Here is a 26,967-nt window from a genome sequence, read left to right on the forward strand (position 1 = left end):
TCTCTCTCTCTCTCTCTCTCTCTCTCCCTCCCTAAACAAAAAAGAAAAGAAAAAAAAAAAAAACTCACCGGCAAATTCGGCTGCGTAGCCTGGGCATCCAAAAACTCCCTTCGCGAACTCAACGTCACCGAACCGAGAGGATGAGGACAATCCGTTCCATTACTGATCAACCAACCCACACTATCCGTCTGATCGGTAATATCTTCGGTGAGAGTCGAGTTGGCGAATTCTTCGGAAAAATCGGAAAAGAGATGCGAGAAATTGTCTGCGATGCGTTGTGCGTGGGAGTCGGTGAGGCAGGATGATGATGCTGTTGTTGCGAGGGCTAAGAGGGCTAAGAGGGCTAGGAGGTGGGGGGTTGGGGTGGGCATTGTGGGTGGCTTGGTTTTTTTTTTTTTTTTTTTTTTTTCTTTTTTGGATTGATGGGTTTGAGGGGGAGGGAGGGGAGGGAGGAAGGGAAGGAGGGTTGGGGGTCAAAGGAAGTCTGTGGTGTTGTTGTGGTTGTTGTTGATGACTTGATGTTTATACCATATGGATTAAACCCTGCTTGATTCTGCAGTACTACGGTTCCCCATGGTTGTCCGGCATAATGGCTGATGCCATTGGCACAATTCGGTCTCCCCACGCTGCTGGCTGCTGTGAATTGAGCTTCTCTGCCGGAGAAAAATGTCCGATGGGTTGAAGTTGTTCCACAACCTCAGCAGTTTGATGATGATGCCTGTAAGAATACATGTATGCCCTACTTTTTATTCTTTTCAGCTGGAGGTAAAAAAAAGGGGCCGACATATATTGCAAGTCGTCCGGTCGTCGGTTAGCCGCCTTATCGCTGTGCCAACGCACTCGTCTGTATCTGACCGCATGTGAATATAGTAATTCTAATCATGATTGCCACGGCGGCAGTGGCACTGAATTTTCTTTTTGAGAGCAGGTGGCACAACTTGCGCAACGACAGCAACCATCGCTTCATGTAAAGTATGCTGTGTCACAATAGTCACTCTTGCACTGCATCATCGACTCTGGATTCAGCTTCTTTTGTGTGGGCCCATCCCACTCTTGTAATCCTTTTATTATGCTGTTGGCTCGTCTAGTTCTAGTTCTAGTCCGAGGCTGAGGAGTGGAGCACTCTCGAATTCTCCAGAATTTGTTGAGAGTCTTCAAGTTGTGTTTTGCAACAAAATTCACTTTGCGAAAAAGAAAAAAAAAGATGAACAAAGGTGCAGACTTTGGGAATGCTGTCTGTCTAGATTGCCCCTTTAACCCCCTATTAGCGGCCAAGAATCGAGAGGTGAGGGGTATCCTTGAAGGTGCAATGTCGAGTGCATAACTGCATATGTCGTTCTGCCCTGATTATACTCTCCGAATGTTGTATGACCATCTCAGCGACTTGAACAGTGCATTGGCCTCATCGTCTGGAGAAACAGGCAGAAAATGATGTTGCTTGGACCACGACACGACAACGAAGTCTAGGAGGTACCTCCTTAACTTACGCGGCCTACACGCCATGATGAAACTCTCCCTCTCTCGGGTGGCGCTCCGACTTCACGTGAACGATGCAGATCCCAAATTGGATCAGCCTCAGGAGAGTTACAATAAAAAGTGCGGTACATCACACTGCACATTCGTGGAGTAATGGTCAAGTTGAATTCCTGGAGGACGTTGACATTATTGGCAGCAGTGTCTGCTGTTCAAGGAGTAGCTCAATGGGACAATACGCTCTTCGAGGATCAGGTGAATTGTCCCAAATATGGGGACTACACTGATCACTGGCATGGACCGTCGAGCGGCGGGATCCATAACATGTCCTCTATGCGGCCAGAGCCACGTTGTCGAAGCTTCAAGAGCGCAGTCGTTGAAGCCACCATCGCGAATGTCACGGCCTCGATTGCAGATGTCGACTTGAAGCGACTATTCGAGAATACCTTTCCCAACACCCTGGACACCACTGTGAGCTGGCGAGGAGTATCGGAGAACAATACCGAAGAGGAGCTCGCATTTATTATTACGGGTGACATTGATGCCATGTGGCTACGAGATTCCGCAAATCAACTGCAATCCTATGCTGCTCTCCTAACAGCTTCGAACAGCCACGACGATGCCTTGCCGTCCTTGTTCAGGGGAGCCATCAATTTGCAGGCCCGCTACCTTCTCGCCGCGCCGTACTGCAATGCCTTCCAGGCTCCTGCTGAGCAAGGGAGAGATCGCGTGGAGAATGGCGCACACAATGGCCAGAAGATCAGGCCCGAATATGACTGGAACATGGTTTTCGAGTGCAAATATGAGCTGGACTCTCTTGCCGCTTTCCTCCAATTATCTTCTACGTACTTTGAGAAGACGGGCGATCTCGAATTCTTTCGCAAATTCAGCTGGCTGTCTGCAACAGAAATGGTCCTGAACGTGGCACAGAATATGACCGATCATCCCACTTACAATGATAACGGCACTACCGCAGAGCAGCCGTATACCTATTCTCGAGTGAGCAACCATGGCATAGGTAATCCAGTTGCAGCAGGCACTGGTCTCGTGCGATCCTTCTTTCGACCTTCGGACGACCCAACGATTTATCAATTACTGATCCCCTCCAACATGATGTTTTCCCAATTCACCGGACTGGCCGCCAATATAGCCGACCAACTGGGCAACCAGACTCTAGCCAAACGCATGCAGGAAATGTCCGCATCGATCCGCGCAGCCATTACAGAACACGGCATCACGCACACGAAGCAACATGGCCCCGTCTACGCATTCGAAGTCGACGGCTACGGCAGCGCAAACGTCATGGATGATTCCAATTCTCCTTCACTGCTTTCTTCCGCATTCTTCGGTTACCACAACATTACCGATCCCATCTATCAAAACACTCGAGCCCGAGCTCTCAGTATATATAATCCCTACTGGGCACACGGCAGCCACATCTCCGCGGTGGGTGGTCCACACAATGGTCCTGGAAAGGCCTGGCCGTTGGCGTCTATAATGCGAATTTTGACATCTGACGACGATGAAGAAATCTCGCAGCAGCTGAGACAGCTCGTTAGCAGTACGGATCAGAAAGGTCTGATGCACGAAAGTGTGAATTCTCACAACTCGAGCCGCTGGAGTCGATCGTGGTTTGCGTGGGCTAATGGCATGTTTGGCGAGTGTATACTCGATTTGAAGGAACGAAAACCGCATTTGTTGCAGTTGAGTTTTCAGGACGTACAAGTGGATTCTCATGATGATCGTGGTCATGTGGATTATACGCCGTTGATGAACGGCAGTGACGGTTCATTGGGTATTGCAAACTCTACCGTTACCTCTTCTTTGGAGACTTCAGGTCCTGACGCCGAGGCCACTCCTCCTCCTCCTCCTTCTCTTTCTACTACAGCAGACTCTCAAGCTAAACACGAAGATGAACAATCTCCTAATCACAATCACGAAGAAGAAGAAGCAAAACCCATGTCCAACCACGACCATGCCCACGGAGCAGCACCAGCGGAACACCACGCCCCAATCCACATCGAAGAGAGTAAAATGACCTGGTTTTGGTTCATGACCGGTTTTCTCGCAGCATGCTCTCTACTCATTGTCGTCCTATCCTCGTGGAGGAGGAGGAGGAGGAGGAGTCCATCTCTCATCAAGAATAATCAAGATCATAGCGACGACGGAGAAGAAGAAGGAGGTAAGATCTGCCTTCCATCCCCTATCCCTCCGAGCCCTATCTCTTTTTACGTACTTACTGACATTGCTTTATTTTTATATCTTCCTAGTACCTTTAACGGAACTGCACGAATAAGTAAAAAATAAAATCCATAAATGACTTGTGTGTACCCTCACAGTAAGGTACTTTTTCGTGATGATATTTTCTCGTAAAGCGATAATAGAAATCTGTATCTAGCGTGTACAGTACTATACCTACCCTACCTTACCTACCAACCCCTGTCGTCGTCGTCATCGTCGTTGTCGTAAACGGGTAGTCTTATTATTATTGAAATTATATCAAATTATTGAGTACGTACCTAGGTAGTCTTGTAGAAGGTAAGTTCGGAAAGTCAAGGATCCGAAGTCTCGCTTTGCGCAAGTTTATTTTTTGTTTTGTTACCTAATAAATTTGGGTACCTGTATCGTATACAGTATAGCTAGGTAGTAGGAGCTTTAGAGGAAACGGGTATAGAAGTGGTTGTAGATGTTTGTTTAGGCTTAGGCTTGCTTTAGGGGATATAGAAGAAGGTAGACGGGATTTTTTTTGTTGCGTTGCTTTGATTAGTTGTTAGTACGAGAACTTGATCCTTTTTAGAGGGATTTAAAAGAGTATTCTTCTTCTTCTTCTTCTTCGATCTCCTATATTAACGAAATACAACCTACAATTCTGAAATAGCAGCATTAGCAGAATGATAATAGCTCTAATAGCTCGATGTATATCTATCGTACATACATGATCTATACCCGCCAAGCGTTAGGAGAATAAATATTAGTAAAAGTAGCCTTTTCCAAGCTCAATCTCTATTCTCAACGGCTAGCAAAAAAGACTACCTCCCACCAAGTAGTTTTTTTGACTTTTGAACTAGTTTGTACTATGCTCGTGCTTAGGTTAGAGAGCAGGATGCAGAGATTCATCAAGACTTTGAGGCTGCAGTTGAGAGAGTCGATCATTGATTTACACTTTCCCCGCTCTGCAGATGTGACGATGCAGGAGAAGGAGGAGGAGGTAAAAGGAGGAGGAGGAGGAGGATGGAGAATGTAGTCCACGTGCTCTCTCGATCGAATGCGTAGCGTATAGAATGTCACTTTTTTTGAAACAGTAAGGATAAAATTATTAATGAGGGGTGAGCAGTAGCGTGATGATGATGATGGCGCAGTCTCTCTCTCTCTCTCTCTCTTTTCACAACCTTGTTGTCTTCTCGATTAGGTATATGATAGGCAATATCTTGACAGGGAGGTACCACGAGGCTTGCAGGCTGCAGGCTTGAGGCTGGAGGCTGGAGGCATATCCGACAACAACACTTTGTAGTACAAGAAATATTTTTTTTTCATCATTCATGTTTGTAGATTTCAATGGGAAAAGACGAAAACCACTCATCAACGCTCTCTCTCCCTCTCAGTCATCAAATTCTACTGCTCTCAACACAGATTCAATGATTAGTACACCGTTTGCCGCTGCACCCCTCATCTGGGCGCCCGTTACGCCATTATGAGGCTTGGAAGCACTCGGGTCGTTCCCCTCGTCATGCGTTTAGCGTGATTGTTTGTTGACTTTTGGGGGCAATTCATCGCATCAGATCATAATTACTTGACAAGCATACCTTCTACACGACCGTACGCGAGATGGAAAGTCTCGCATCCGAATACACAACCCTGCGAAGATCAACAGTTCTCCAAGTGTCGTAGGCGCGGCGCGTAGAAGGAGGGGAATTTTTTCTTGGGACAACCGGTTCGAGCAAAGCGAGCACGGAAACGTTGGAAGCCGTTGTCAGATTGGAGCCGGATGTGGAAAGGAAGGCTTGAAGGCAGTTCAAGGGATCCGTGCGCTCATCTCTTCTCCACGCCCAAGAGTCCGTCTAGGCTGATAGCAGCACCAATGGGCGACAGTGGACGCTGTCATGGCGTCCACTAGCTCACTTGTCTGCGGCCTTGTCAGTCAGTTTGCCCACTAAAACACAGCTTATCCCGCGTGCTTAACTCTATACTACTGCAACGCCTTGGGAATCGATGTCGGTCGAGCCAGACTTTGCCGCGGCCACGAGAGATTGCGCAGGCGGAATGCGAGTGTTGACGGAAGTCGATCCTCATCATGATCACACGGTGGCGCTAGGTTGCCAGATTCGACTCCTGGTCTTGGGGAGGGGGCCATGGGGATTGGGGAGGTCGTTCATCATAAAGACAGTCTCACTCGGCCGCTTTGAGGGAACCGTTCGATCATTCCACTCCAGTCACTCTTTAACAATAATCCCTTTTTCGAACTTCCGTCGATCAAGAAGAGCAAGTCGCCAGTCTTCAGGATGCACGCCGCACTCATTGCCTCGCTCGCAGCGCTTGCTGTTGCAGCGCCAGCCAAGCGTCAAGCTGCCATCCCTCCAGCAGGTGTCACGGAGTAAGCGTGTTCTCAACTGTTGTCATGATGGATGCGAGAGAGAGAGAGAGAGAGAGTTGCTAATGTCCATCTTCTCAGTGCCACCATCCTCCAATATGCTCTGACCCTCGAGCACTTGGAGAACGCCTTCTACCGCGAGGCCATCTCCAAGTTCACCCTGGCCGACTTCGAGGCCGCTGGACTCAAGGCATCCTTCCTGGACAACCTGAAGCAGATCAAGTTCGATGAGCAGACTCACGTCGACTTCCTCACTGCTGGTCTGACTGCCGCTGGTGCCACTCCCGTTGCGGAGTGCACATACAACTTCGGCCTCGCTGATGTGCCCACGTTCCTGGCTATTGCCAATGTCCTCGAGGGCGTTGGTGTCAGTGCATACCTGGGTGCTGCCAAGTTCGTCAAGAGCCCCGACTACCTCACTGCCGCAGGATCGATCCTGACGGTGGAGTCCCGTCACTCCGCCTACCTGCGCGAGAACCAGACCCCAGCTCTGTCTCCTTTCCCTTCGCCATTCGACGTCGCCCTGGACTTCAACCAGGTCTTCTCGCTGGCTGCACCATTCATCACTGGCTGCCCAGCTGGCCCCACCAGCTCTCTCGAGGTCCTCAAGGGCTTCATGGCGTTCCCAGCCATCACCGTCTCCCCAGCCGGCACCAAGACTGCTGGTGAGGTCCTGACCCTCAAGGTCGCCACCAGCGTCGATGCGAAGGCTGCGTACTTTGTCACTTCCGGTGGCTACACCAAGGCCGAGTTCTCTGTCTCTGGCGACAGCTACTCCGTCACTGTTCCAGCCATCGGTGTCCCCAACCTCATGCCAGGCACCGTCGCCCCCGGCCAGGCCTACCTCATCCTCACCAAGGACGACCAACTCCCCACTGACGACAACACTGTTGCTGGCCCCGCTGCCTTTGAGATTGCCGACAACGCATTCGGACGTCCCGCTGACGAGAAGGACTGCACCACCATCGTTGCCTACCCATCCAAGTCTGCTGCTCCCACTTACAGCAAGCCTGCCGAGGCCATGCCAACCAAGTCTGCTCCAGCGGCTCCATACCCATACCCTCACCCATCTTCCGCTACTATGCACCCTCAGCCAACTGCGCCAGTCTACAAGCCAAGCACCACCTACGAGGCGGCCCCAAAGCCAACTCACCCAGCCCCTAAGCCAGAGGCCCCCAAGCCATACGAGGTACATCTTCATCTTCCCCACATACCCTCCCTTGACGCTCGAATCGCCCACTAACCATTTCTCTCTCTCTCTACAGTCGCACCCCGCCGCCCCAGTTTACGAGTCCACCAGCTGCACGGAGGAGTACCCCGAGCCCACCCCAACTGGTTACTAGACGACACGACATGATTGCCCCCCAAAAGAAAAGCTGAGGACATGTGATGTGTGAACGGAACTTTATATCTCGTATTTTTTGGAAAAAGAAGAAAAGAAAAGAAAAAGTCCTCAACCACAGATGTTTACCTTGCATTATCTAGCTTAAGGTAGCTTTATGATTTTGTAGCTGAGCTTTTATTGTTAATGGTTAATGTCTCTTTGTACAGATCAGACAGAAAGATGTCCACTTGAAGCTGTTGTCAATTTTTTTCATCATTTTGGCCACTTTTCTTGTTTTTCTTCTTTTTTCTTGTCGAGTTTGTTTCGCCCTACTCAAAAAGAAAATCAAACATGCGCAATTCTTGGAAATTTAGCGGTAAGAGTAAGAGTAAGAGTATGTCCCTAGATATTTCTTTTGGTAGTTACACTTTTTTTTGTTGTTGTGCTTCTCGTGCCTAATTAATAAATTTGTACTGTACAGACATACTTGTTTGTTCGTGGTACTTGTAGGTAGGTAAGGTAGGTAGCTGTAGTGGTTATAGGAAATGTTTGATGGTGATGGTGATAGTAATAAAGTAGGAGGTGTAAGGTAGGCACATGTAGTAATAACATTGACATCACATACTAGGTACCTTTCTATTGAATTCCAGAACCTGATGCAATTAGTGTACTACATAGTGTGGGGTGGTGCCACATCATCAACAATTCAACATTATTCTTAGTCCAATATAGTCTCCCGTTTACCTCCGCAGTTCGCACGAAAAGGTTAGTAGTAAGGTGCCTCCAAAAGTCTACAACAACAACAACAAAAAAGCTGGCAGTTAGAAAAACAAAAAGAGTTCAAAACTAAAATGACGGTCGGTCGGTCGGTCGGTAGCCGGTTCGCCGGTCGTAAAACCCTAGAAAAGTTGGTTGGTTTATTCGCGTATAGGTAGGTACTCACTTGAGGGATATTTGAATTGGTATATATTCATTTGTACACTACTTCACTCGTATCTAGGTATTTATAATAAGGCAGTTATATATACCTATAGTAAGTCTAGCAACCGGGCAGGAATCATACATACCTCCTAGTATTTTGCATCTTGATAATACAAAAGCAGCAGATAAAAACGACGATAGGTGAGTGACACCCTAGTCCGTAATACTAAATACCTCCGCAAACTCCGAATATTACCTCCCCCAGGCTCCAGGGTTTCTCAGGAGCTTGGTTCCAGTCTAATAGCTCCTAGTAATAAGACCGGCCTCTTGGTGCCAGTCTTCGAACTTTGGGGGGAAGCTCTGCCTCTATCTACCCTACCTTTACCTCCTAGTTTCAACTCTCTCTCAATGGCGGTCAACGACCAGGGGGAGCCCATGGAGTGGATTAGCCGAAACCTGCCGGATTGACAAACAATCACACACGCACAGTTGGAACGTGTTGTTCCATGGAGGGAGTTAATGTTGTAGCTTGATAATAAAAATCAGCTTCGCGTCATCAATCACTCTCACCTACCTACTTCCCTCCTCCCTCCTTCTTCTTCTTCTCCTCCTAGATCAGGAGAACCGCACCCCCCACAACCACCATGGCAGCCAAAAGCTACGCTCCACTATCCCTTCTCGTCCTCCTCATCGCCTTCATCTACGCGCGCTGGAGCATTTTGCCGACTTTTTACTTGAACGCCCCAGGCAGATTGACTCCCATCAATGCCGTGAATTCCGAAGGATCCTACGAGGTCCGATTCAAGCATTTTATTCGCAATTGCGAAGATATTCATTTGAATGAAGAGGAGGGATGGGTTATGTTGAGTTGTGATCCGGGGAGGGATAAATGGAATACTGTTTTGGTAAGTAAGTGGTGGTGTATAGAAAGAAGAAGAAGAACGCCCTATCCCGCAGTTTGTGTTTTTCATTGGGGGGGTTTGGATTTATGCTGAGGTGTGTGTGCTTGTAGGGAATTCTGGAGGACTCGTCTACTCACCCCGATGCGGGAATTTACATGTGGACGTACAGAGAAGCACCTCAAAGTCGTCCGTTCAAATTGCAATTGGACCCCGTGCACGAGGGCGCAGATGCCTTTCATCCCCTGGGAATAGAATATCATGAAGAGAGCAAGAGACTCTTCGTCATCAATCACAATCCCTCGGGCACTCGACTCGAATGGTACAAAGTAGACATACTTTCCAAAACCGCCAAACTCGAAGGCACCTTCCGCGATGCGCAAAACCTCCCTACACCTAATGCTCTGGTGGCAATTAGTGAGAACGAACTCCTCATCACCAACGACCACTACATGCCCATTCGCGACCATCGCACTCTCGCTCGACTCGAAACTTACGCGGGCATCGCCGGCGGCTCCATCGCTCACATTCATCTCAGCGGCAGCGACAATTCTCCCCAAATCACAACATTGACTCGCATGCCCTTCGCAAATGGAATCGCTCTCCTCAATAAATCCACCATCGCAGTCGCCAGCAGCAGCACAGCATCCATTCGCCTCTTCCACGTCGACTGGTCTCAAAAAACAACCGGCCAAGCTGCTGCTGCTGCCCCTCCCTCTCTCACACCCCTCTCTTCCATCCCTCTACCCTTTCTCCCGGATAATCTCAGCGCCGATTCGAAAGGAACTTTGCTCATCGCCGGCCATCCTCACACGCCCAGTGTCGAACGCGTGGGGAAAGAGAATCGATATTGTCAGGTTGAGGCGACTTCTCCTACGGCCGAGGAAGATGGGAAGAAGTGTGATCCGAAACTTCCGAAGATGAGTTGGGTGGCGGAGTGGAGTGCGACGAAGGGTTTGAAGAATTTGTATGTGGGGAAGGAATATGGAACGGCTTCGAGTGTGGTTAAGGATTGGATTTCGGGGGTTGGGATGGTGGTGGGGTTGTATGAGAATGGGTTGATGATGTGGACTTTGGATAAGGAGTGAGGGAGGATGTACATGAGGTTGAGGGATGGAATGGAAAACTGAGGTGGTCGGCTCGGTGTGTAGAAGAAATGGTGGAAGAGGAAGAAGAGGATGAAGAAGAGGGGAAACAAGGAAATACCTGATGAAAGGGGAATCTGTAGAGGATGATTATGATGATGATGATATATAGATGGCGCCGGAATTCGAGTGTGTCGGAACTGGTGAGTAAATGTAATTTCCATGTTGGTGGTTCATCAAAGCTACCTTTGTGACATCAGTAGAGCGTTCTTCTATACTGTATACATGTACCACATGTGTGTCAATCGCATCCTTCTTCCCTCTCTCATCATCATCATCATCATATCACAACACCACGCAACCCAATTGTACTAGCCAACTAGTCACTTACTTACCTAAGGTAACTATAAGTTAGGTACGTAAGGTAGCCCTTTTTCCCCCATTAACCCAAAAACGAATTCCTCGCAACCTCCCATGTCCCATCAAAAAACCCCATCGCCAACACCCCTTCCAACCCCATGGCGAGCATCTTTTGCGAATCCGCCACCACAAAATCCGGCTGACCACTTCCGGGCATCATGGGGACGAGTCGCGCTACGCTCGCTAAGCTGGCTGCATCGATGCCCCACACGACGAGTTCCAGACGTCCGAGCGGGAGAGGTCGGAGATAGATTGCTGCGAGACCCCCTTGTCGTTGTCCTGCGATGGTGGTAGTGGTGGTGGCGGTGGTGTGCTCTTCGTGAATTTCAAAGGGGTTGCGGATTCGTATTTGGTTATCATGGTGGATGATGTGGATAGGGAAGTCTGTTGTTGTGGAGAGGTTTGGGGAGAAATGGGAGCCACCGATGGCGATGCTGATGATGTTTCCTGTGGAATTGAGCGCTGCTGCATAGGATGATGTGAGGGAGGTGTCGGCGCTGAAGTATTGGCATAGATTTCGAGAAATTTGGAGAGCGATGGGTCTTGTTTGGGGAGAGTGCTCGACGATTTGAAAGCTGTCTTGGGTGCGCAGTATGGAGTCCATCTGGCCTGATTGACGACCTAGGCGGGGAGAGGCTGGTGGCATGTTATCGGCTGTGCTGCCCTTTACTTGCCACAAGCCTGCGTGCTTGATGAGAGTCCAATTCTTCGCTTGCTGGAGGTCCGGTAGCGAGATGTTGCGATTATCGAGGGTGACAAAGGAGCATTCGCGGAAATAAGGTGGCAGGTGAAGCATTCTAATGTTGGTAGTTCGTAGCACGCAACCTTGTGTCAGTGGATTAAACGAAACGTCAAGACGACCGAGCTGCCCTGGTGTCGTCAACTGCGTGATTTGAACCCCGTTTTTGGGTCCAGTGTCGCCTGGATTGGCCACCGCGATGGCAAAGTCTTGCAGCTCGGGGGCAGCAGTTCCAGCATTGCTCAGAGCGATGTGGTGCTGGTAGAAGGCCTGCAACTCAGCGGTCGTGAAGACGCCCTCCCAGTAGTGTGGCTTCCCTTCCATTTCTACAAATGTACTGTTAGCCCCTGCCTCGCGGATGAGTTGACTTTGAATCCTCGCGTGGTACGGGGGCACGTTGTCGTCGGCGCTGCCATGTTGTTGAAACACGGGGATCCCTTTCGCATTGGATAGCAACAACTCGTGCCTGTAGCTGCCGAGAGCAGAATGAATCACAGCCGTTCTGCCAGGATCTGCAGGTTGCCAGAAAGAGTATGGCACGTAGTTTTGTATCGAAGAGTAGCCCGAAAGTATAGCAACGGCGATGACTTTGTCTGGTCGGTGGAGTAAGGTGTACCATGCCCCTTGTCCGCCATTACTGTGTCCGGCCACAAGCCATCTGTCAATGTCAACGTCAGGTCCTCTCCATTCGTTATGCTCGATCCAGTCAGGAATCATGGCGATTGCAGCCTCTACATCGGGAAAACCCCAAGCATGCCAGTCATCGCCACTCCACGGCGTCACACCAGTAGCCAACAAGACCCAGGCATGAAGATCTGGCAGCGGTTCCAGCGCAAGACGGAACTCATCCCATTCCGCTTCAACTCCAGCCCCATGTAAGCCAAGCAGTACAGGAAGAGACACGTTGGGGCCTACGTCGTTGATAGCTTTCTGCGACGGCGGGCGAAGAATTGCATACGAGACTATGCCACCTGGGTGCAGGTATGTGACTTTATGAGCTTCTCCTGGACTGCGATGCACAGGGTCTGCAATGACAGTCAACGATAGGCCATGGACATGCCCTCTGCGATATTTGAAGTCCAACTTAATGCGCCAGTCTAGCCTGACGCAGCTGATTCGAATCGGCACTGGTCGCGATTGACCGGGCACCAAGCGGATTTCATCTTCATCACATGCCAGCTCTGCAAGGCAAGCGTTGTGCGTTGCCTCTACGGCATAGACATAGATGTCTTCGTCGTCGTCGTTACGAAGCAAAACTGATGCCCACGCACTGGCCAAAACAGAGCCTCGAGTCGAGTCAATCACGTCTGATATGAGCGCTCCAGTTCGTGGTCGCAAGACCGGATGCAGTCCAGGCCACGTACCTGTCATGGTGAGGCTGACCTGCATGCTCGGTTGCTCTACGCCGCCCATAGCTCTGACATCGCGTACCAATCGAACGTCAATGCGGTGACGACCTGGCTCCAGGCGCAATACCAGCGGAGCTCTGTGGTAGCTGTAGAAGTCTCCCCCAAAATAGTGATCATCATCCACCCAGAATTCCAGTATCTGCGGAGTGTGGAGAATCAATGTCTGCGCTTTGCCAGGTTGCACGACAATCTCGCCTCTCGCCCACGCCTGCCATTGGTGTGCAGCCCAGCCATAGATGCCACGCAGACCATCCCAGTCGATGTGTGGGAACTGCACGAGGAAATCGACGCCAGCTCGTCCTCGATCTGAGCTTGTGCCATGTGCCGCAACGCTTGACCAACCGATGCTTCCATTGACAGCAAGTGAGCTGCGGAATGAAGCGTCGGCATTGTAGTCTAGGCTGTGAAATCCTCCCAGATGTTCCAACGGATCTGCCCCCCAGACAGCCTCTGCCTGTATATCAGCAGCCGTTGATCAAGACTGTACGCACCGGGCACCTATGATATCGAACCTCGCGTTCCTATTTGAAATGGACCTAGAAGATGCCACTTCTCCGAGAAGTGGTACAGACACGATTGGCCGCTTGGAGCGTCTGACACCTCGGGGACAGCCTGCTGCAGCGGGTTGAGATGCGCTAGCAGTGTATACAGCTTGTCCAGCAGCATGTTGCAGCGATCATGTGGGAGGAGGAGACTAGAACTCTAGAAGTAGTGTCGCCACGGGAGCAATGGGGGAATTAATTGTAGCATATGCCAGCCGTGGTCTAGCAGGAGGGAGCTAGCAGGCATCAGCCCTGAAGAACCACGGTGCGTATATTTGATGCTCGGACTACTAGTACCTCAGCAGTGCAAAAGTGTGCTGATCAATGCCATCCACTTGCACCATCGTCAGAGAGCCATTGTTGTAGTATTGCAGCAGAAGAGTGAGTGGAAGACGGCCGAGGCGAGGCGAGGCGATACCCGCGATTGCTACCCACGATCAACCCTCCCCGGCACGCGACTTTCTTTGCGACGACATGCACTTTTGATGGTCTCAGACCTCCCACTCACTCCATTGCCTGAGCCGACGTCGAAGCCACCACGCACACGTACTCGACACATGTCCTCCACGCTGTAGTACTACCTACTACCTACTACCTTACCTACCTCCCAACCCCATCGCTCATTTCACAACCTCACCCGCTACACGGCAGCATGGACCAATGATCCCGACGCTCATCCAATTTCTATGCTCTCAGCGCTGCACGGTACGGTACGACAGTGATGGTTCCGCATGCGACGGGAGCATCTGAGCGCAGGCGCTCCTCTTCTTCTGTCCAGTCCAACAACACCTCTGCCCTGCAATCGAACAAGTTTCCCGACTTTGTGCAGGAGCACGCCGCCGCCGCCGCCGCCGCCGCTGCCACCAACCCGTTCGACGAAGACGTCTACAACGACATCTCGCGAGGCCCCAGTCCGCGCCCACTCCCCAATGGCCTCCCGCCCGGACTGCACTCTAGCGAGCGATGGCCCGCGCGCAAGTCTCGCGAGACCAGCTCCCGACTACTGCCTAACGGCGGCGCAGGCATGAATGCTGGCACAAAGACGAGACATGGCAGGCAAAAGAGCTTGAGCGAAGCTATCAGCACGGTGAGGACACGCGGACGCGGCGCCAGCATCCATGAGAATGTACACGAGATCGCCGAGTCGCTGAAAGCGCCCGTGTCCATGAAGCTAGTCGTAGGTGCATACCCTATCCTGCCTTCCACACCTGATCTACCATGGTTAAAGAGAGAGCGAGAGAGAGAGAGAGAGGACATGTAGTTGCGTCGCGTCGTGTCGCGAACCTGCGCTGATAATTCTGCTGCACAGGGCCTCTGCGCCTTTTGGTACATGACGTCCATCATCACCAACACCTCGTCCAAGGCCATCTTGACCTCTCTGCCCATGCCCGTAACCTTGACCATCATCCAGTTCGCCCTCGTGTCCTTTTGGTGTGTCTTCTTCGCATGGCTCGCAAAGCGCAATGCGTCGGTCCGCAACGCTCTGCCCGTCCTCAAGAACGGAATTAGGAGACCCAACAAGGAGATCATCATGGCGACCCTGCCTCTGACTGCCTTTCAGATTGGCGGCCACATTCTCAATTCCGATGCCATGTCCATGATCCCCGTGTCCTTGGTCCACACCATCAAGGGTCTCTCGCCTCTGATGACCGTCATGGCATATCGAATCTTCCTCAATGTCCGATATTCGGTGCCCACCTATCTCTCTCTGATCCCTTTGACTCTGGGTGTCATTCTGGCTTGCTCCGCCAGCTTCCGAGCCAACTTCCTTGGACTCATCTACGCCTTCGGCAGCGCAATCCTCTTCGTCACGCAGAACATCGTCTCCAAGAAGATCTTTACCGACTCTGCACGAGCAGAAGCCGACGGAGTTCCTGTGGGGCGTCGGAAGCCCGACAAGCTCAACCTGCTCTGCTACTCCTCCCTCATGGCACTTCTCTTCACCATTCCCATCTGGTTTTGGTCCGAAGGCATCACACTGCTGGGAGACTTTCTCTACGACGGATCCATTGACCTGAACGTCAGGCCCAACTCTCTGGACCATGGCCGCCTGACTCTGGAGTTCCTCTTCAATGGCACTTTCCACTTTGCTCAAAGTCTGGTGGCGTTTGTGCTGCTCGGCATGACTTCACCCGTGACATATTCAGTCGCCAGCCTCATCAAACGCGTCGCCGTGATTGTCTTTGCCATTATTTGGTTCGGCAAGCCCATGACTCGAACCCAGGGTGCAGGCTTCCTTCTCACGTTTGTAGGATTATATCTCTACGATCGGACCTCTGATGCCGACAAGAGGGACAAACAAATGCGCGAGAGAGACGCTTCCGCAAATCACCTGTTGCCATTGAACTTGGGAGACACGAAAAAGAACGACGCGGCACCAGCCCCATTTACCCAGTCACCTCTGGGGCTAGAGCATAGCAGCGGCCAGCAGCAGCATCATCAGCAGCAGCAGCAGCAACATGGTGGGTTCAACGGTATCAGTGGATACGCCCATGGGAATTATGCTGTTGGGAGCGGACCCGGAAGACCCCATCAGAACGGTTCTGTGCCTGGTGCCAATCATCATGGCGGCTTCCCGCATCCCTCATCACTTGCTCCAGGGACGAAAGCTCAAGAAACGTGGAGCCCGGGCGATGTCGTTGTTCGTAAAAGTCTGTCTACATAGATTTGAATCAAATCACATCAACATTACATTACTTACAGTAGGTACCGTCCCTTATTTCACGGGTGGTTTCTTTGATGGGATGCGATGCGACACAATCCCCACATGGTTTCGACCTGTCAATTGTTTTTTTTTTTTTTTTTTTTGTTTTAATAATTTGACTGTGATGACGACGACGATGATTGCAGTGATGGTGAATCTCCGCATGTCCGTCCGCATGTCCGACAGAACTCCATTCATCCCTTGAAACAAATACATGTTGTAAATTGTAACTTGTAACTGAGGTGAGGATGAGTATAATGGAGAGTACCTGAGGTATGATGAGTATGATGAGTATAATGAGTATGATGAGTATGATGAGTAAGGTATGATGAGTATGATGGAGAGTACCTATGATGATGAAGATAATGAGTGTGATTAAGGTAGCTGCATAAAAAGGTAACACGTACGTACGATACGATAGGATTTCGTTTTGAAGTGATTCTATCTATCTTTTGTTAATCATAATAACAATCCAGATTCCAGATAGGAAGTCAGAAGTAATAAATAGTACATACTAGGTAACAACCCTTCTCTCTTCCTCCTCTTCCTTCTATTATTGTATATACCTTATCTACCTCATCGAATATCAAACCAGATGTTTTTCTTACCTAGACAACGGTACAACCTCATCTACCTATTTCCGCAACAATAAGGTAGCTACCTACAGTAAGGTAAGTACTAGTTAGTCTAGGTAGGTAGGTAGGTAGCGCCAACTCCCCTTTGTCTTTCTAGATAACACGGAAATCTCTCCTATTCAAAATCTACCAACAAGAAATCTGAACAAAAAGACAAACGTCTCGGATACCTACCTAACCCTACCTCCTAGTATACAGTAGTTGTACTAGTTAGATTATACCTAGTCCTAGTCCCTTTAGTTAGTTAGTCTTGTCTTTGTCTTTGTTTACAAAATCACAATATTGGACTATTGGTTGTTGTTGTTTGTTATATGTACTTTCTTGTAACAGTAAGATACGTACACTACCGGTAAGACTCCGGGGTGCAAGGGAGGGCCCATGGAATACGCGTGGTGGCGCGACTTGTTTTTGGTGATAGCGGTGGTGCGATTTGGTTTGGTGATGGGTATGGAAACTTGTGGTGGTGGTGTCACGTGTGAAAGAAGTGCGGAAAGGAGATGGGGAGGATGTGCCTAGGTGAGGTGGGTATAAGAAGGAAGATGAGGATGATGAGGATGATGAGGATGATGAGGATGATAATGTTGGGATGGATGGAATCTACTGTTGTTGTATATAACCGCCAATTCCCGATTACAGGTACCGTTCCATTCTTTTTTTCTAATGCAATGTAGTTGGATCCAAGGTACAGAGAGAGTGCAATGCAGATTAATGCAATGTGTAACGAGTTTTATGCATTTGTTTTAATATTCAAATCTGGTCGTGTCCGCGTTCTACCTCGTCTGTCTTTGGTAGTTGAGGTATCTCGCTATAGCCTGGCAAAACGAGACAAGATAGATTGATTGTTATAGGATTGATGGCACTGGGCAGTGGATGTGTTTGAAATCCTGGCCTGGTTGTCCAAGTAGGTAAGGTATTTAAGGTGCACACACTGGAGAAAAGAAAGCGGAGAAGGAAGGTCTAGAAAGTCGAGGGATACCCTGAGAGAAAAAAAAGTGTAATAATAAACAAGGTCGCGACGCTATTCTCAGGGGGGGTTTGTGTGGTGTTTGTTCCAGAAGCAGAAAAATCAATGTCGTTGCTTGTATCTCGGCTAGGGCCAACAACAAATGCTGGGACAAAGATAGAAAGAAAGGGGGAATTTTGTGTTCTGTTCTTCCAGGCTCAAGATCTGGACGGACAGGCAGATCCGAAGGTTGAGATTTTTCTTTCCCTTCTTAGCGAACAGGATTGAAAGTAAGGCTATGAAAAGGAGCTACTGGAGCCGAAGCTGATGAGAGTTGTGAAAGGGACGTTGAACGCCACCAGAGAAGAAGAGGCGCGCGCCGCTGTCCGACCAGAAGAGCGTTTTTTGTTGGTTTTGTTGTCGTCAATCGTTGTTGTTGTTGTGGATCTGGCAGATTTGAATGGTTCGGCAAACAGGGGACTTGCACAGCTGCGAACTGCTGCAGAAACAGTAGAGTAGTACAGGAGTAATAATAAGCATGGACCGGTAGCTATATAGACCATCGTCACAGCAGGCAGCCACCAAACGTGCCGCTTCTGCTCATCATCTGCACCGTCCCGCTCGGTTCCTTTCCAGCGCAGGGAACTCTGCCTGGAGCTGATCTTGGCCAGTGGCCACCTCCTTGGACATACCTCCTGGAGCCTGGAGTCGTACCTCGTAGTACTGTAGTCTGTAGGTACCTCCGGACGTAGTGTGATTACGAAAGCGCGTGCTCTTCGTTAGCTGCGAAAGAATACGAGCTTCTCGCCCGTTCACGATCATCTGGATCTGGACAAACGCGGCTTGGACTTCGAGCCTCCGTCATCTTTCATCTCCTGACTTCTGCCGACTACGACGCCCGCAATACAGGCCCTTTTTACTTTTACCAGAATACCAGATTTTGTGACAGGTGTAATGTTTTGCGAGTGTGAAACAGGCGGTTCAACCTGAGGATCGAAAAAGGGAGAGAGAGTCAACAGAGTTCGAGCAGGGCTGGCTACCTGTACCTGGCGTCATGATGCTGGGCCGATGGCCAAAGCCAAACGGTGTTCCACACATTCTCATCAGCAGGAAAGTGAAAAAAGTATACAGTAATCACAACACCACAACTGCCACGTTGGCGCGAGCCGGAGGAGCAGATGTGCACTGGCGTTTCCCAGAAGAGTCTAGTCAGGCACAACAGGCAGAGGCAGTCAAGTGTCAAGTCATGGCAATGCGTCTGCAGACTCTGCTTCAGCCAATCGGCCGCCTGGCACTTTGAATACTCTTTTTCTTTCGACTGTATGCCTCCCTCCGAGGAGGTAGGTCAAGGACATATGCACCGAAACCATGGCGCCTCTTACAGAGCTGCACGATCGCAATGCCTCTCAACGTGGCGATCGGCATGCAGTACCACGTCTTGACTCTGGAGCTGCCCCGACGGATGCAATGCAATGTAATATCCATCTATAGGTGCGGTGCACTGCCCATCGCAGACCGCACGGCCACAGGAGGAGATCAGAGGAGGGAGATGAGTCGTGTCAGGTCTGTCAGGTCTGTCATTATTATTATTGACTGGTTCCAGTAGCAAATTGCCGAATTGCTACCTCCTAGCGGTGGAGCAGCGCGCAGCAGAACCGAAAACAACAGACAAAAACAGGGCAGTGCAGTCCGCGGGTGGTGAGAGGGACCCCTGACGAGGCGTTCTGCTTCGTCTGCACTCTGCACCGCTTGTGAGCCTTGTGTCGGGCGTCCCGCGCGTTGGGCCGAGCCACTTCACTTCCCACTTGGCCCCCCTGCAATTGCAGCCAAGTCTGAGACCCTCCCGAGATGTCCGTCGTGCGGATCGCAATCTGTTCACTCTCGACCACTGAGACTTGCCGGATCAAGCCTCCAATGTGGAGCTGCTGGCGAATGCGTGCTGCCAATTCGGGCTTGGGTCGGCCTCGAGTTAGTCACCGCCAGCCGGAGCACTCGCTCCCTGCTCGAATTGATATGCTTCGCTTTTCCACCTCTTCTGCTCCAGCTTTTTCTCCTCCATCCGCTTTCTCTCCTACACTTCGTCGGGGTTTCGTTGGACCACTTACGCTTTCGAGCATCTTACACTCTTTCTTGCACCACTACTCACTCTCTCTACGATCCACGAATCGACCCTATAACGTTCTTTTTATTCTAATCCATAATCTTTGCACCTCGCCAAAATGATGAAGAACATTGCCATCATGGGCCTCGCGTCCGCGGCTGTCGCCAGCTACGCTCCTCCAGCGTACGAGGCTCCTCCAACCTACCCAATGGCGTCCAGCTCCAGCTCCAGCTCCACGGCTCCATACGAGTACAAGCCATCGACCTCGTCGACCCCATACTCGCCAGCCAAGCCAAGCACCAGCTCGAGCGCTCCTCCTTACGAGTACAAGCCAACCACCTCGTCGACCACCCCATACTCGCCAGCCAAGCCAAGCACCACCAGCTCGAGCTCGACCACCTGCACCGAGGAGGAGAGCACCTCTTCGACCGTCTACAAGCCAACCATGCCGGTCTCCTCGTACTCGTCGTCGGCCACTCCTTCGACCTACGAGCACAAGAGCAGCAGCTCCACTGAGTCCAAGCCAGGGTACCCAACCTCGTCCACTGCCACCGAGTCCAAGCCAGTGTACCCGACCGCATCGTCGTCCACTGTGTCGACCTACGTCACCAAGAGCAGCAGCACCGAGAGTGTTCCAGTGTACCCACACCCCACCACCAGTGTGCCGTACTCACCAGAGCACCCTACGACTTCCGCATCTGAGTCTACTACCTGCACTGAGGAGAGCTCCACTTGGTCTTCGACTGAGTCCAAGGCGACCCCGCCAGCAACTTACCCTCACATGTCGGAGACCATGTCTTCGTACTCGAGCGAGTCCAAGGCGACCCCACCAGCGACCTACCCTCACCCATCGCAGCCAGCGAGCAGCTCGATCAGCTCGATCTACAGCACCGAGTCGAAGCCAGTGCCAGTAAGTGGAAGCGCCCAGGAGAGGCATGCTCTGATCTCGACCGTTCATCATCCTAGCTGGTCGCGGCTGGTGGTGTGGTCTCAGAGACAGACATTGCTCGTTCTCTATACCGAAGAATTCGGAAGACATTCACTGACCTTCTATCTCAGACTTACCCTGCATCGATCTACACCAGCAGCAGCGTTCCAGTGCCATCCATGCCAGCGTCTTACACCACTTTGACCAGCAAGGTCTACAGCACTTCGACCATCTACTGGACCACCAAGATCACCCTCAGCAACACCGTCAGCACCAAGACCATGGCCTCGACCACCGTTGTTGAGCAGCCATCGACCACCCCCTACTCTCCTCAGGGTCCTTCGAGCCCACCAGCTTACCACCCACCAGCTGGCACCACTCCCAACTCGCCTGTCTACCCAAGCAAGCCTGTTGAGAGCGCTCCTCCTGCTGGCACCACACCAAACTCGCCAGTCTACCCAAGCAAGCCTGTGGAGAGCGCTCCTCCTGCTGGCACCACACCAAACTCGCCAGTCTACCCAAGCAAGCCTGTTGAGAGCATGCCACCTGCCATGACCACTCCTAACTCGCCAGTCTACCCCAGCAAGCCTGCTGAGAGCTGCCCTGGTGTGACTGTCACCGAGACCAAGTACGTGACGCTCTCATGCACCGAGTGCGCCCCCGTGCAGACCAAGACCATCGTCCCGATCCCAAGCATGCCTGCCATGCCTCCTCAGGAGAGCGCGCCTACCCCATACAGCCCAGCCATGCCAAACAAGCCTGCTCCTCCAGCCTACGGCCCATCTGGACCTGCCCCAAGCGCCCCAGCTCAGTCTCCTCCAACCCCATACAGCCCTGAGATGCCCAACAAGCCCGCTCCTCCAGCCTACGGCCCATCTGGACCTGCCCCAAGCTCGCCAGCTCAGTCCCCTCCAACCCCATACAGCCCTGAGATGCCATCCAAGCCAGCTCCTCCAACCCCATACAGCCCAGAGATGCCAGCTCCTCCCGCCGCTGCTCCTCCAGCCTACGGTGCCCCATCGGGGACTGCCCCATCTTACGGCGCCCCAAGCTCCCCTGCTAGCCCTGTCTCTCCTCCAGCTATGTACCCTGGTGCCAACACCACGGGTCCTTACCCAACGGGCTCTGTTCCAGGCGCCTACCCTTCGGCTTCCAAGCCGGCTACATACACTGGTAGCGCTGCTTCGACCGCTAAGCCTTTCGTTGGCTTGATCGCTGGTGTTGTGGCTCTTATTGCTCTTGCTTAAATGCTCAGAGTCAATGAAGACTGAGTGAGTGAGTGGGATGGATGAATTTCGGGTCTCCTTTGTTTTGCGTGGATGGGAAAAATTTATGCGCATCTTTTTTAATTTTAGTAGAAAAGAGAGCATAATTGCATACTATCAACCATATACGGGGGCGAATTCATTATTATTGGGAGGTGTGTTTTCTCATGATACGATGGACAAAGTCGGAACCAATATTAGCGTGGCGTATTCATCCAAATCTCCATGCATGCGGAATCAAGGCTCTGTGGTTTTCTTATTATCATCATTGCAAAGAGTTTTTTGAGTTATCAAACTACCTACTTACAAACTTCATGTGCATACTTTTTTTCTTATAGAACATTATTTCATGCAATGTCAAGTCATCTTCAGCTCCTTCTTCTTCTTCTCCTTCTAGAACAGTCATCGCTTGCTACCTACCTTGTGTAAGAAATATTGGCTTTTTTAATATTCTATTCCTAATCCCATCCCGATCTTTCGACATCTTTCGAAACAACCTATGAAACAAAACAAACACAAAACAAAAACAAACACAAAAACTTACCTAGGTACCTCCTACACTCCCTACTCCCTACTACCTACCTACTTCCATGTCTGTTGCGTGCTTTTTACCTTTTCTTCCTTGCTTGTTATCTAAGCAACAACTTTCTCTATTTCTTTTCTGTTTTCTGTTTTTCGGAACTCTACCTCCTAGGCTTGAACGAATTGAAAAGTGTATCTTATAAAACAGAAACAAAAACAGAAACAGAAACAGAAACAGATATCTACCTCCTTATTAGGGGAATTGAGGAGGTGAGGCCTCTTTTTTTGTTTCTTTTTTCAAAATGTTTGTATAAAGGATCAGTCAGTCCCTTTGAAGTGACTTTATACTGACTGAGTTTGTGTGTTTTTGTGTGTGTGTGTGGTTTCAATATCAATGTGTGGAGAGAAAGAGAGAGAGAGAGAGAGAGGGAGTGGTCGGGACGGTTGTCTACCTAGCGATGATGTTGCTGCTGCCGTATGTCGTTTGTAGGAGGAAAAGAAAGAAAGAGGTGTTGGTTGGGGAGGAGTAAGGGGGTTTTGGAGAGGGAAGGGAAGGGAGGATTGGGAGGGGGTATATACGCACGTATACAGACGCATACACAGAGAGAGAGAGAGAGCTTATTGGAACAAATTCCGATTCGAGAAGATCCGTGTTGTCATCAAAGATTGATTGTGAGAAGAGAAAGAAAAGGGTCCATTCTTGAACCCTTTTTTTCCACGCTTCCAACCACAACAACATCATCATCATCATCAATGACGAATTTTCGAGGAGTAGCGCAAGATGATTCGGAACAAGTCTACTACCTCTTATACTGCAGAACAAGCGACAAGCGACAACACCGCTGTCGTGGCATTGCATTCAAACAACATTTCCCTTTCCGCCAAGAAGCACGATATCGAAATCCAGAAAGGGCCATTCAATATTTTTTGAAAGATGGGTTCACTTCCGGGCCGGTGACCATACCATACTTCGATGTCCACACTAAAATGTGATGGAAGTAATAAGTATTTCGAAGGTCTCACCCCACTTTTTACCCACCTACCCTATGGATGGATAAGGTAATGGCATGTTTTCCAAATCATCCATCACGGCCGAGCCAGGAAGCAACAATTTCGAGCTATAGCGACTTTTGGGCCAAAATCAGAGTGATCTCGAGACAAAGATGCACATCTCGGTGGAGCAATACAAAGTCTTCCTGGGACAAAACATCCTTTTCGCGAGTTGTCCGGCAATTCATGGCACTGTCACATACAAGCCCAGCCGAACGGTGCAAGACGAAACCATTGATCGCAATCATACCTTGCGACTCGGCACTTTCTCTGCTCACTCGTTGATGCGCGGGCTGGTCGAAGCGCTGGAATCGATATATCAATATCAGAGACGAGTGTCCGGCTGTGAAGTGACAAATCTGCAATTCGTGCGGACAATCGCACAATTGAAAATGGGCATCGCTTCGATTCAATACCAACGGATGAAGAAATTGAGAATGTATATCGGTCGCTACACGGGAGAACACACGGGAAAGTGTTGGCCACCAAAGCCCATGTTCGAAGGCTTTCGATGCTGTGGTGTGTTATGGGGAGGAAAATTGAGCCCGACCATTGCGAGATGGCTTCGAAATTGCGTGACTGGAGGGAGGAGGAGACAATCGGAGGGTCATGCGGAAACGTGGATTGTACAGGATCGACGACCAGTCATCTCTGACGCTGTCTTTGCGATGAATCTCGATAGGAATCGGAGGCTGCCTGCCTTGCATGTGAATGGGAGATGGAAAAGGTTGGGGGATGGATCTTCGCGTGTGGCCGACGAATTTCTGGACTTGTCCCGCGTTCCAGATGAGGTTCGACACAGGATCTGCTACTTTCTGGGTTGAGGATTCGTGAGACTTTCGGAGATGAGAGTCTGAATAAAAAGCGTTTGGATCAAGGTGGATGAGGATTGAGATGCGAAGAGACGCGAGACATCGGGGCGGCGCGGCGCGGTAAAGCTTGGCATATCGAGTACGGCACGGCACGAGGTCCTCGGAGTGAACTCCTTTCTCATCTTCCTCCTCCTCCTCCTCCTCCATTTGGGCACACCGACACCAAGAACGACGACCACGAGTTCGACATGCATTTGGCGCCATGGCCATGAAATGGTACAAAATGACTTTGTAAATCTACAAACCAGAATAGACGGTGACCTCCCATCTCCCATGTCCACCAACTCCCAGCATGCGCGGCTCAGGCGTGGGAAAGCAGCGGCCTGCGCTCCTCCACAGAACCAAGGCCACTACCAGTCGACAGGCGACTACTGATTCTGCCCCTGCCTCTGTCCCTGATGTGAAAGAGGACGGCGGTGCCAATCAACGTCCATTCCATGATTCCCACAAAGACGTATACCACCCACACGCTCCATCCCTCCACGCCATATCGCATCATCATGTTGATCGAGAAGGTCCACGTGAACTAAGTCCATCGTCAGTGTGATCCCAATGCATTCATGCATGCACGGCGACTAGGTATACTGGCACAGTCAAAACTTACCGGAGTTTGAAGGCAAAGGGCGACGACACTGAGACTGCCCAGATGGCCCAGGTGCCACGTGGTGTAGACTTGTGGCAGCCATTGCACGCTGGCCAGACATGTCATTGCAATGCCCAGCATGTCTGCGTAGGTCTGCGCCATGCCGGGAGTTTGACGCAGCACCATTACCGAGAGCGACAGCACGGCGAGAGCAAAGCCGCCCACAACCGCCAGGACCATCCACGCTGTTGATCTTCTTCGCCCACTCTTCTCGTCCTCGCCTTCCTCTTCCGAGTAGTAGACGTACAGGAACAGGCTGCCCAAGTATTAGCAGGCGATACCGACTATTTTCCCACCACGCATGTGGACCTATACTGACATGACCCAGAAGCAAGCGATGCCAAAGATGACCTGCATCAAACCGAGCAGGCTACCGATGCAGGCGAAGTAGCTGTTCACCCTGCAACAGCCCATGTCGACTGCACTGGACGGCAGGACCAAAATGTTACCGATGGCGCATACTCCCGATAACGAGCCCAGCAGAATGTAGAGTGTCGACAAGCCTTCAGCGGACTGGCGACGGACGATCCGAGCGTATTGTGGTATATAGCAGACGAACAGCCATACCATGAGAAAGCTGCCTTGAGATCAGCTCGGAAGTACCATGTAGTCTCAGTCTACCTTGCTCGTAGACAACGCGAACACATACCATGATCCAGCAAATTGCACCTTTGACGGCTTCTCCAAATGCCTACACTCCTCTAGCCCTGACATGGTGTGAAAAAGCTCTTGAAAAAGAAACCGCCTTCTTTCCTCCAGGTGTAGGTCTGGAACAGATATATGGCAAGTTCCCAAAATACTCCAAGTAAGTAATGATAGCAAAACAAAAAGGACCACGTCGAAAAAGTGCCCCTCGCTCGTAGGTGTATCCCTGGATCTAGGTAGGTAATGTAGAGAGGTAGGTGTAGACTCTCTTTTTCTACAAACCAAAAACACACACAATAAAATAAAAAAGACTCACCAGCGTCCCTTTTACTTTTCTTTTCTCTCCTCCTCCTCCTGCTCGCTCCCTCCTCCCTTCTTCTACTATATACAATCCAATGGCCCCACCTAAAACAACATCTCATCTTTCTTAGGTTCTCTCTCAACCAACACCCTATTTCCATGCCCCCCCAAAAAAAGAAATCCCGCAATAGAAGTGCAAGTACGTCACTTTCAATCACAGCATATTTTACAGTACATCGCTTCACTGCGCGCATGTATGCATATGCGTATGTGCATACATATACACACCGATCGACAAGAGTGCAGCGTGGAATGAAAGATTGCACTACCTCTAAGGTACCATGTTATGCGGCATTTTCGTTTTTTTTTCAGCTCGTGCATGTACGTTTTTTCTCGTAAGTTATGTTGGGGATATGCTACTGTAGGTAAGGTACGGTAGGTGGGTGTACATTTTTCTGCTGAAGAAGAAGGAGGGGGAGAAGAAGAAGATGAAGAAGAAGATAGAGACGCTTAGGTAGAGACGCTTAGGGAGGGAGGTAGGTAGGTAGGTAGGGAGGTGGGTGGGTGGGTGAAATGCTTTAATCAAAAAAATAAAAATAAAATAAAATAAAAAATAAAAGAATTCCAACCTTCATCCTCATGCCTCATTCTTCTATTCTTGTGCAATCATAAGTAAGTAAGTAAAGCAAGCGACCAGATTCTGAAATCTGAGTGATTTTCTGATCTTCGCCACTCTCCTCAGCTGCTCTCAGCTGAAAGAGCTGAATCCCACACTCATTCAAAGAGGTAGGTTACATACATACCTAGGTAAGACTAAGGTAAGCCTGGTAAGGTAGGTAGGTAGATTTTTCTGTACACTCTTTTCCCAACCCAGCAGGCAAAGGCATGATGTTTCACAACATTGAGAAATCCTGGAGGCATAAAATGAGGGGTGGGGGGGGGGGGGGGGGGGGGGGGGG

General features: G+C 50.4%; 8 protein-coding genes across 8 annotated transcripts in view; 5 read left to right on the forward strand and 3 right to left on the reverse strand.

Moving 5' to 3' along the window:
• The window catches only part of SEPMUDRAFT_19175 (uncharacterized protein), a gene marked incomplete at both ends in the record, with an annotated part of 1,037 nt that extends 735 nt beyond the window's left edge, over positions 1 to 302 (reverse strand). The window contains one exon of the mRNA XM_016908312.1: positions 69 to 302. Within this exon, the coding sequence (XP_016763387.1) occupies positions 69 to 302 (234 nt within the window). The remainder of the gene's footprint in view (positions 1 to 68) is intronic.
• A 1,231-nt stretch (positions 303 to 1,533) lies between these two features.
• On the forward strand, positions 1,534 to 3,902 carry SEPMUDRAFT_59898 (glycoside hydrolase family 125 protein). Its single transcript, XM_016909508.1, has 2 exons — positions 1,534 to 3,655; positions 3,744 to 3,902. The coding sequence occupies exons 1-2, from the start codon at positions 1,630 to 1,632 to the stop codon at positions 3,767 to 3,769; spliced, it is 2,052 nt and encodes a 683-aa protein (XP_016763388.1). The 5' UTR covers positions 1,534 to 1,629; the 3' UTR covers positions 3,770 to 3,902.
• Positions 3,903 to 5,900: 1,998 nt separating this feature from the next.
• SEPMUDRAFT_147187 (uncharacterized protein) lies at positions 5,901 to 7,619 on the forward strand. Its single transcript, XM_016904137.1, has 3 exons — positions 5,901 to 6,064; positions 6,143 to 7,250; positions 7,327 to 7,619. Exons 1-3 carry the CDS (start codon positions 5,973 to 5,975, stop codon positions 7,402 to 7,404), a joined length of 1,278 nt encoding a protein of 425 aa, XP_016763389.1. The 5' UTR covers positions 5,901 to 5,972; the 3' UTR covers positions 7,405 to 7,619.
• Positions 7,620 to 8,950: 1,331 nt separating this feature from the next.
• SEPMUDRAFT_59902 (uncharacterized protein) lies at positions 8,951 to 10,447 on the forward strand (the record flags this gene model as incomplete). Its single annotated transcript, XM_016909509.1, has 2 exons — positions 8,951 to 9,211; positions 9,319 to 10,447. The coding sequence occupies 2 exons, from the start codon at positions 8,951 to 8,953 to the stop codon at positions 10,291 to 10,293; spliced, it is 1,236 nt and encodes a 411-aa protein (XP_016763390.1). The 3' UTR covers positions 10,294 to 10,447.
• A 285-nt stretch (positions 10,448 to 10,732) lies between these two features.
• On the reverse strand, positions 10,733 to 13,524 carry SEPMUDRAFT_139003 (uncharacterized protein; the record flags this gene model as incomplete). The annotated part of the gene is made up of 3 exons (XM_016902895.1): positions 10,733 to 10,989; positions 11,050 to 13,306; positions 13,459 to 13,524. 3 exons carry the CDS (start codon positions 13,522 to 13,524, stop codon positions 10,733 to 10,735), a joined length of 2,580 nt encoding a protein of 859 aa, XP_016763391.1.
• A 498-nt stretch (positions 13,525 to 14,022) lies between these two features.
• On the forward strand, positions 14,023 to 16,082 carry SEPMUDRAFT_147188 (TPT-domain-containing protein). Its single transcript, XM_016904138.1, has 2 exons — positions 14,023 to 14,577; positions 14,710 to 16,082. Exons 1-2 carry the CDS (start codon positions 14,122 to 14,124, stop codon positions 16,063 to 16,065), a joined length of 1,812 nt encoding a protein of 603 aa, XP_016763392.1. The 5' UTR covers positions 14,023 to 14,121; the 3' UTR covers positions 16,066 to 16,082.
• Positions 16,083 to 23,661: 7,579 nt separating this feature from the next.
• SEPMUDRAFT_114385 (uncharacterized protein) lies at positions 23,662 to 24,372 on the forward strand (the record flags this gene model as incomplete). Its single annotated transcript, XM_016901090.1, has 1 exon — positions 23,662 to 24,372. The coding sequence occupies one exon, from the start codon at positions 23,662 to 23,664 to the stop codon at positions 24,370 to 24,372; it is 711 nt and encodes a 236-aa protein (XP_016763393.1).
• A 349-nt stretch (positions 24,373 to 24,721) lies between these two features.
• Positions 24,722 to 25,777, reverse strand: SEPMUDRAFT_114386 (uncharacterized protein; the record flags this gene model as incomplete). The annotated part of the gene is made up of 4 exons (XM_016901091.1): positions 24,722 to 24,946; positions 25,025 to 25,319; positions 25,383 to 25,640; positions 25,713 to 25,777. The coding sequence occupies 4 exons, from the start codon at positions 25,775 to 25,777 to the stop codon at positions 24,722 to 24,724; spliced, it is 843 nt and encodes a 280-aa protein (XP_016763394.1).
• Positions 25,778 to 26,967: the final 1,190 nt, after the last annotated feature.

Source organism: Sphaerulina musiva (genome assembly GCF_000320565.1).
Source record: "Sphaerulina musiva SO2202 unplaced genomic scaffold SEPMUscaffold_2, whole genome shotgun sequence".
NCBI lineage: Eukaryota > Fungi > Ascomycota > Dothideomycetes > Mycosphaerellales > Mycosphaerellaceae > Sphaerulina > Sphaerulina musiva.

What these genes read in the sequence shown, in the direction of transcription:
- SEPMUDRAFT_147188 (XM_016904138.1), top strand. Translation starts at nt 14,122, where the DNA reads ATGGTTCCGCATGCGACGGGAGCATCTGAGCGCAGGCGCTCCTCTTCT. An exon ending in CCGTGTCCATGAAGCTAGTC is followed by an intron (nt 14,578 to 14,709) that starts GTAGGTGCATAC and finishes TCTGCTGCACAG; the next exon opens with GGCCTCTGCGCCTTTTGGTA.
- SEPMUDRAFT_59898 (XM_016909508.1), top strand. Translation starts at nt 1,630, where the DNA reads ATGGTCAAGTTGAATTCCTGGAGGACGTTGACATTATTGGCAGCAGTG. An exon ending in CGACGGAGAAGAAGAAGGAG is followed by an intron (nt 3,656 to 3,743) that starts GTAAGATCTGCC and finishes ATATCTTCCTAG; the next exon opens with TACCTTTAACGGAACTGCAC.
- SEPMUDRAFT_147187 (XM_016904137.1), top strand. Translation starts at nt 5,973, where the DNA reads ATGCACGCCGCACTCATTGCCTCGCTCGCAGCGCTTGCTGTTGCAGCG. An exon ending in CCTCCAGCAGGTGTCACGGA is followed by an intron (nt 6,065 to 6,142) that starts GTAAGCGTGTTC and finishes CCATCTTCTCAG; the next exon opens with TGCCACCATCCTCCAATATG. An exon ending in AGGCCCCCAAGCCATACGAG is followed by an intron (nt 7,251 to 7,326) that starts GTACATCTTCAT and finishes CTCTCTCTACAG; the next exon opens with TCGCACCCCGCCGCCCCAGT.